Genomic DNA, 8,971 nt, shown 5'->3' on the forward strand with positions numbered 1-8,971 from the left:
AAACAGCCTGGGTATGGCTGAACACAACAGCTAGCAGGAGCAGGGCTCTCATCCATCCCAATAGGTCTCCAAACCAGCAAAACAAGGGGGATATTTTTCCCTCCTCTACTTTATATGTATATTTTTTTTGCTTCTTCCTTCGAGCTCCTTTTGCTACTTCCATGTATCTGTGGGTCACCAGGAAACCCGAGGGGATTTAGCGCAAGCCACGACTTCTCAGCACAAGCGATCAGCCTCCGGGAGCTGGCTGGATAGCCTAATTTAAACCAGAAGGAAACAAAAATGAATAATAAGTGAGACAAGCAAGCAGACAAAAAGCAGGCTTGACATTTACATAGCGGAGTCAAGTGAACAGTTGGCAGTGTGGATTGAAGAGAAGGTTTATGTTTTTTTCATGTAATATGAGACTCTAATGATGGACTTATGTTGCCCGCTCTTCCTTTTTTCTTACACCTTACCTACTAAAGGAGGAGTTCTTGATGGGTAAGTGGATGCTATCCGCAAGACACCAGGGAATTTATTAGAGGTCACTTGAGCGCATTAGCTATATCTTCTTCAGGGGGAAAAAAGCACACAAAGAAATGTCTGTATACCTTTTATTTCCAGAGGGTTTTTTCTTTTTTTTTCCCCCCTTCCCCATTTTTATTTTATATATATATTTTTTAATTTTCAAAGTGCTAAGCTTGTTTATTTGCCAGTTTTTATATGTACAGAACCCCTTGATTTGATTTGATTTTTACTTGTTTTAGTGACATTTATTCACCCTCTTTATTAAGGAAGCTTTTTTAAAAAAATCACTCATTTAAGAATTTGTTTCTTTTTTTTCCCCCCAAGAATTATGTAGTTTTTTTTGTATGTATATTCCTTTTTTTTTTTTTTTCTTAACTTCCCTCCTTTTAGGTTAAATAAGGGCTTTTTCCTCTGTTACACCTTTTTTATTTAGTTAGTTCCTTTGATTGTTTGGTTGCCCGTTTACTTTGTTGAACTCTTTTGTTTAACATGAATCGCATGCTGATACTCTTTGCATGATCTCTAAATCTTCCCGTTATCATAGCAGGGGGAAAAGAAGTTTCTTCTTACTGTGGATTTCTTTCAGGGATATGTGCTTTTGTTTTCTTCTCTTTCTTCTTTTTCTTTCTTGCTTTCTTTCTTTCTTTGTTTCTTTCCTTTCCTTTTGTTTCAGTGCATCATGATGGTAAAATTTCTGGGCTTATTTAAAAAAAACAAACACAAAGTAATACCAAAAACAACCACCCTCAAAAAATGTTCAAACAATGCTACATGGCTTTTTTGCTTTCAGATCTCTCAGTCAGGGTCTTCTGCTGACCTCTTTACCAAAACAGACAGCCCACCTGGCAACCTAGCCAGCCAGAACGGAGAGTATCATGAATATGACTCAGGAAACGATACTTCCTCCCCTCCCTCCACTCAAACGAGCTCATCCAGGTCAAAGGACAGCCAGGAGAAAAGAAGTCTAGTCCATGATGGCTTTGGCCATGCCTTCTCATCCGGGAAGCCCAAACTGGCCAACAGTGATAACAGCTCTGATTCAGGAAATTCCTTCTCCAGTTGCTTTTCCCAGACCAAGGCGACAGCTTTGGAAAATCTGTCTCCAGATGCCCAGGGACAAGACCGAAGGTCAGTGATTACCAGAAGCTGCTGCTGGCAGCCAAATACCTGCTATGGCGTTGCTCTGTATCTCCTGCCTGCTTGCAGTTGCAGCGGTGAGCTGGCAGGGAGGTTTTTGTGGTCTGGAGAGAGTTAGATCTAAATCAGACCCGCGGTCTTGCCAGTCTGGAGTTGGGAACCCAGCATTGAGCAATGCTTTAGCTTGAGGAGGAAGATGAAAACCCAGCTGTCGCACCCCTGGGCAATGCCCTGCCTGCTCTTTTGGTGTTAATACAGCTTGCCTGGGGTTTGCCCCCATGCAGAGCTGTGTCCTGAGCACAGCCCTGCTCTGCTGGACACAATCGTGTCATTGGCCCTTAAGGGCAAATTCTGGAAAGGTGCCTGAGGGGTTCCCTTGCGAATTCTTTTACTGTGGGAAGGGGAATGGGGTTCATTTTCACTAAAACCATTACAGGCTGTTTTTTCACCTGTGCAATGAGACAAATGCAGTCTGTCCCTTCCTGCCTCCTTTCAGGACTGGTCCTGAGTGACCAGATAGCATTTTGTGCACGTGGGGAGCACAGGGAGAGGCAGGTGCCATGCTGGCTGTGGGATAACAGCAGCAGCTCGGTGCACTGGCACCATGGTGCTGCTGGAGCTGGAGTCAAACACAGTCTGGTGCCACAGGACATCATCAGGAGAGGGACGTAGGTGCCAGCCTCCATCACTGCCTCCCTTTCCTGGGGATTTGCCCGGTGATGCTGAGGATGAAGGCACTGAAGCACGAGGGCTGGCACCCAAGGCTGTGCTCAGGCTGTAGTGTTAGGGAGCGATTCCAGGCCCTCAGGTCTTAAACACCAAAAGTTAGAGCCAAGCTGTGGTCCAGGAGTGGGAAGGAGCCAGGGGAATTGGTATTAGGAAGAGCGAGTCCCGAATTTTCAGTCAGAGGATACAATTTTGAGGCCCTATGTACTTCTCACACCATGACTCCAGTGGGATAACTCTGCCTTCGCATGGGTGGAGCTGGAATTGCAGCTGGCCATTGCTGTTGGTAGGCCAGCCCCGATGCACAGCCAGGACACTTCTGGAAGTGCAGGGATTCACACAAGCCTCTCAAAAGGCGATGGCATGTGCCTGCTCACACTGCTGTGCAGGCCAGGAGCTCTGGCTTGCCTCGCTGCAGGGCTTCTCCTCGCCTTGCTGCTTCCCCAGGGCCTGCAGGGCACGGGGCAGAAGTGCTGCCTGAGACCTGGCCCACGGCCTGGAGGCTGAGCTCTTGTGCTCTGACCACACACACGCTGGGCCTCCTGCAGCAGGAGCCTAGGAAACCAGGAGGTTTTTATCCCCCCTTTGGGACTGGGAGGATGGGAGCGCTGTTAGCTTATGTAAGCTCTAAGCCACGGCTTAACTGACCACCATATATATATTTAATATATATATATATGTATAACTGACTAATATATATATATATAACTGACCACCATATATATGTTTTCAGAGCGTGCCTGTCCTTGTGTCTCAGCTGTTCAGAGAAGAAGCGAAATTTGTCCCCGTCCCCAGCCCCCAGCTCCCCGGCAAGGCCGTGCTCCCGCAGCGAGTCATACAGCAGCACAGGCAGGTCCTCCCCTGGCTCCAGCCGCTCCAGCCGCTCCCGCTCCTCACACCACAGGGCCTCCCCCAGGTACTCCCGAAGCAGGTCCTGTTCTTCAGGGAAGAGGTAAGGCCAGTGCAGACTGCTGTCTCTGTGACCCTGGGCAACGTCCAGCCCCTTGGAGGCTGTCAGACTCCTCAGGGAAGTGGGTGAGAGGGTTTGTGTGTGTGGGTAGGGAGCCACATAGCTCCTGAAATATGGGACGTCTCTTCCTCACAGTAGCTAAGATTAGAAGGAGTCTGGTACTGTCTCATCTTCCAGCATCTTTAACTCAAGTGTTTATTCCCTATCCCCAGGTCTTCTTCACGGTCCCCCAGCTATTCCTCCAAATCCTGCAAAAAAAGCCCTGGAAGCAGGAGTTCAAAGCCTCGCCGGAGCCCCAGTTATTCCCGCTACAGCCCTAGCAGGTACAGCTGTCTCTGCATGTGATAATTGCTGCCTCATGCCTTCCCACTGCCTCCATCGCTTGCTTGTACTCCAGCCTGCCTTCTGGTGCCCTCTGTCAGCCCCAAACTGCTCCCTGAGCTTCCTCACTGGGTGCTTCAGGCACCCCAATACTCCTCAGCAGAGTGAAGGAGGAGCAGGGAGACGCAGGACAAGGTTTATATCCGTATGTTATGTTGGCCTGCAGCCCTATGGAAATTTCTTCCCACTTATTGCCCCAGAGCTGGTGCTGGTAGCAGAGGAAAGAGCCCAGCAGCGAGCCTTTCGCTTTCAGTGGCAAGAGGGGATTTCCTGTAGCCGAGAAATAATCACCCTGCACTGATTCAGGGGAATTTCACCCTGAAATGTCCCGCTCTCAGGGCTGGGAGGGAGGCTGGTGTATCCCCAGCACTGAAGCACCGCAGCACCTCAAACTCAGAGTGTGCGGCGTGCGAGGCGACTCTTCCTCCGCTCCGAGCTGCTGCGAAGGACGCGCTGCTCGGCAGAGTGCACAGATGGCTGCTCGGTGATGTTTGCCAGGGCCTCGTGCAAGTAGGTGGCTCACAGGAAAACCTGGGGAGCGCCCTCCCTGTCGTGCTGGGGGCCAGCAGCAGGGCTGTGAGCAGTGGGCAGAGCACTAGGCTCCAGCCGGGTCTGCCCGTGGCTTCCATCATCCAAAAAGCCCATGGCAGCCAGCAGCACACCCTTGCGGCGGGGCTGCAGCCCTTGTCAGAGAGAAATCTTAGTGCAGCAGGGAAAGACGCTCCGCTTTTCAGGGCTGCAGCTCTGCCAAAGAGGTGTCAGGCTCTGAGAAGTGTCCCTGCTGTGTGGGCAGATGCCAGGTACCCTCGTGCTGGCGCTCGTTCAGCCATGCAAGGGGAAGCACGGTCCAGGCGACTCTGCTCACTCCACACCCTGCAGAAGACACGCATCTCATCTCACAGCTCAGCCCCGGAGATGCCTTTGGGCAGTTTTTTTTTTTTTTTCTGGTAACATCTCTGCTGCTGAGCATACTGTGAACATTTGGCACCCTTAAATGTTACATTCCCGGGGCTTGATTCCTGCAAGCTGCGACAGTCCCTGCTCTGCCGTAGGAGAACATTTCCTGTGTGCAGGGCCCGGGCTCCTGGTCTGTAACGTAGCGCTTTGCAGATGGCAGCGAGCAGGGAACGGGGTGTATGAAATCATCCATGTTCCGCAGAAGGGCCTGTGCTGACGTGTACGGGAATTTAACAAAAGATAAAACCATAGCAACCCCGACACTCCTTCTGGTGAGCCGTGCGGAGCCGCGTGGCCCTGCAGGGATACCTGGGCCCTCGGCGCGCGTGGGGCCCGCTGGCAGGGCTGTGCTCGCCCAGTTTTGCAGCACAGCCAGCAAGAGCAGCTTTAGCAGAGCTGTGGAAATACCAAGCGCAGCTACAGGCATGGGTACGGGGAAGCCATCTTAGCTCAGCAGTGTGGGGCAGCTGGGAGACTGCTGAATCCTCCCGGCAGCCCAGAACTGGTTGGTGTCCGTCCGTCAGGCCGGATGAATGTCTCGCTGCCCAGCTGGTTGTGTGTGCAGGGCTGATGCCACCAGAGCTCTGAGCTTTAGGGTGCTCCCTTTTGGAGCTGCGTGCCTTTGTGGGTCGTTTTCTGTGCATTCAACCCCCACCCAGCCAACTGCACCCGCACGAGCCCAGCGCTGACTGTTCCCAACCTGCCCTAGGGACCGTGAGAGAGAGCACAAGTACGGCTCCAGCGAGAAGGAGTCGCACAGGGAGCGCGACCGACGGCGGCGGTGCTCCTACTCACCCCTGAGGAAACGCAGGAGAGACTCCCCCAGCCACCTGGAAGCTCGGCGCATCACGAGGTACGGGGACATTCTGTGACACAGGCTTGTCCTTCAGAGGGAGGCAGGTTCAGCGCTCGCTGCTGGGGGACGTGGGCTGTACTCTGCTCCCAGCCCTTGCCCGTGGAGGTTGCTCCAGCAGGAGACAGGTTCCCCTGAGCCTGATCAGCAGGCCCGTCTGCCACTCCAAGAGCTTCAGGATTTCCAGCTAGAGGCAGAGAGAGGATGCAGGGGTCTCATTTACAGCCACTGAAGAAAAAAGGCAGATGAAGTCAGAGCAGGGACTTGCCCATCAGATACGAGATGCATCCCCCTACAGGCTTTTTGCTTCGCCATCTCCTGTGGTAGATGTCCCAGGTACAGAGAGAGCCTGTCACCCTCAAGCTGAGGGCTTCTGGGGACAGCATCAGGCAGAGCCCTGCCCCAGACTTGGTGCTTGGGGCATTCCCCAGGGCCCTGGAAGTGGGTGGCTGGAATCCCAAAGCCTGTCAGCTACCTACTTTATTTCTTTTAAATAAACAAACAAGCTGGGAGGCTGTCGTACGGAGTGAACAGTGCGTTTTGGAGATTTAGGCAGTAAATCTGTCCTGGTGTTCCTGCTAATCCACATCTTTTTGCCCCCACAGTGCCCGCAAACGCCCCATCCCCTACTATCGGCCCAGTCCTTCCTCCAGCAGCGCCAGCAGCTATTCCTCTTGGTACAGCACTTTTAGCCGCTCCCCGAGCCGGAGCAGGAGCTACTCCAGCTCCCGGACAAGCCGGAGCCGCAGCTGGAGCAGCAGCAGCGGGGAGGGCAGGAGCCGCAGCCGCAGCTCAGGCCCCAGAAGCAGCCGCAGCCGGAGCAGGAGCTCTGAGTCAGGAGGCAGCTCCGACAGCCTGCGGCGCTAGGGAGTGCCGCCGAGGGCTCGCATGCTGCCGGCACCTCCGAATTCCTGGCATTCTCCACGTCCTTCCCACCTAGCCGGCCATCGATAGCAATCACCCCTGATACCGATGCGATGGCAGCACCGGGTCTCCCTTCCCCACTTCGGACAGAGTAAGAGCCCGCGTGCGCCCAGCACAGCCCCTTCACCGCCTTGCAGAGAGGATGGATCTGTCCCAGCTCCCCCAGCCGGGGCTGGAAGAAGGGTCAGTGCCCTACGGAGAGCCTGTTACAACAGATCTGCTCCGTCCTCACCAACATCCCCCACCTCCCCATCGCCACCGTTCTCCGAAAGCCACCAGCTGGTCCAAAGGAAGAATTTGTCTCCTTGCTCTTCCGCCAAACCGGTAGCCAGCAGATGAATTTCCCTTGGAGGAAGAGACACATTTAGGGAGGAATTTGCTGGGAAGCTTTGGTGATGAGTGGGGGTGACCTGTCATAACCAAGACAGCACATCCCATGGGTGTCTCCTCCAGAGCGTCTGCCCACTCTGCAGCAGGCCTCTTCCATGAGAATATTTATTTATTGCCATAAACCAGTCTCTGCTATAAACAGAATGCTAGAAATCCCTCCTGATGTTAATTCCAGGGGAAAAAAAAAAAAAAAAAAAAAAAAAGCTCCTGCCCTTTCCTACCATCTTTTGCAGGGTCGTTCTGTTTCCCCCCAGTGCTGTGGCTCGTGAACGCACTGCTGGGCTCGGAAGCAGATTTGGGAGTGGGGAGTTGGTGCCACAGTGTGAGAGGTGAGGCCGTGGGTCCCCTTCTTGGAGGACTCTCCTGCAGTCTGGGGACAGTTCAGGTGTTTCTAAGGGTTCCTTGATCTTTGAGAGCAAGGTGGGACTGTGAGGAGACAAGGGAGCTGGGTTAACTCCAGCGAGGTGTAGGGAGAGCATACCGGGTCAGAAGGGCACTGTGTGAGCCAGGGGATCCCAGCTCCCCGTTCTCCTAACGGACAGCAGTTGTCAATAGAAGAAGGGTCTGGGGAAATAATTTCTCCTTGAGACACTCAGGCTCCCCTTGAAGGCAGGATCAGCAGCCCCATCACTCCGAGTGTAAGACAAGAGGATATTTTCCCTCCCTGGCACTACACACCGAAAAGTCTCTGCTCTCAGCTCTGGCCACGGGGCAACTGAGCGGCTCCCCGACACACGGCGCGGGGCCTGGCCTCCCCCAGCACTCCATTGCTCCGAGGCTCTTCCCCTCCCTGCAGCTGCAGCAGGGTGCACGGGACCCCGGTTTGGTGCTGGGAGGACACGGAGTGGTGTGGGGGGACAGGAAGGGCCCCCACTAATTGCCTGTTTTTCCCAGGAGGGCCCTGCCTGCCTGGGCGGCCCTGTGGTTTTGTCTCCCTGCCAGGCTTGCCAGCCCAGCTGCCTGCGCAATTACTGTGTTTTGCAGGGTAACAAAGGCTTCTCCCAGCACAGGCTGAGCTGGTGCTGAGGATTTTCTTTCTCTTACAACACCTGGCTGCTTAGAGACGCTAATTTAGGCTTAAGACTTCCCTCCCTCCCTTTTTCCATCCCCTCCCCTTCCATCCTGCCTGATTATTAACAAGTTTGGGCTTAATGAGTCAAGGAGGTGTGTCATGTAAGTGTCACAGAAAAGGGCTAAGGGGAGCCAGCATCTGCTGGAGGAGGAGAGGGCTTAGAAAGAAAAGCAAACTCACCAGATAAAGGGTTACCCGGGGCCTGCTCCTGCTGGCAGCAGGTAGAGGGGCCAAGCTGTGAGCAGACGAAAGACAAACACAGCCTGGATGATTGCCTTATCAAGCAAATAAGTGTGTTATCTGTTGGAAAAACAGTAGCGAGGGTTATACTTCCACCTGGCTGGTGCACGGGGAGGCTTGATGCCAGGGGTCCCCTTTTCCCAGTCTCCTTGCCACTGCTGGTCCCCCTTGCCCTGTGCCTTCCAGCCCAAGCCCCGCTTATTTCCCTGTCCCCCTGCCTTGCTCTGTGGGGGGCATTTTGGGCAGAGGCACAGAGCTGGGCTCCTAGGGCTGCTCCGTGGGGAGACATCCATCTCTTGGGAGGCCACTTCCTAGGGCACAGAGAAGCGTGTTCCTGGCAGGGCTGAGCAAACCAGAGGGCAGTGGCTGAGGATTGAAGACGGGGTGTTCGTGCAGCAGGGTGCTGCTTCCTTCCCCTGCCCTGGGCCTGGCAGCAGCCCCTTGGCCATCTTCTGCGGTGAGCTCCCTTCTCGTAAAGGGCTGAAAACCTCATGCTTCTTCCCCAGAGAATCTCTCCCAGTTTGGCATTTGAATGCTCCGCAGAAGACACGATCACAGTGACTGGAGGCCCAACCCCAAATCCACCGGTGCACGGAGAGTTGCTTTCTGCCCGAGCACCCCTGAACGCACACTTGTGTCTGCAGCAAGGTAGCAGCGAGCCAGGCGGGCAAAAACCAGGAAAGAAATGAAAAGCTTTGTGCAACCGGTGTAAATATCCAAACCCAACACTAACTTGAGTTCCTCGTGGCTGGGGACGGACGAACAAACGCCGCGTCGGGGGCAGTGGCACACGCCGACCGCAGGACGGGAG

At 53.9% G+C, this 8,971-nt stretch overlaps 1 protein-coding gene across 4 annotated transcripts in view; it reads left to right on the forward strand.

Moving 5' to 3' along the window:
- Positions 1-8,486, forward strand: part of SRRM4 (serine/arginine repetitive matrix 4) — a 34,495-nt gene extending 26,009 nt beyond the window's left edge. For all 4 annotated transcript variants that reach the window (XM_035340687.1, XM_035340689.1, XM_035340688.1 and 1 more), the window contains 5 exons: positions 1,301-1,638; positions 3,107-3,325; positions 3,556-3,666; positions 5,391-5,534; positions 6,140-8,486. In XM_035340687.1, the coding sequence (XP_035196578.1) occupies positions 1,301-1,638; positions 3,107-3,325; positions 3,556-3,666; positions 5,391-5,534; positions 6,140-6,401 (1,074 nt within the window). In that variant the 3' untranslated portion in view covers positions 6,402-8,486. The remainder of the gene's footprint in view (positions 1-1,300; positions 1,639-3,106; positions 3,326-3,555; positions 3,667-5,390; positions 5,535-6,139) is intronic.
- The last annotated feature ends 485 nt before the right edge of the window (positions 8,487-8,971 follow it).

Source organism: Oxyura jamaicensis, chromosome 15 (assembly GCF_011077185.1).
Source record: "Oxyura jamaicensis isolate SHBP4307 breed ruddy duck chromosome 15, BPBGC_Ojam_1.0, whole genome shotgun sequence".
NCBI lineage: Eukaryota > Metazoa > Chordata > Aves > Anseriformes > Anatidae > Oxyura > Oxyura jamaicensis.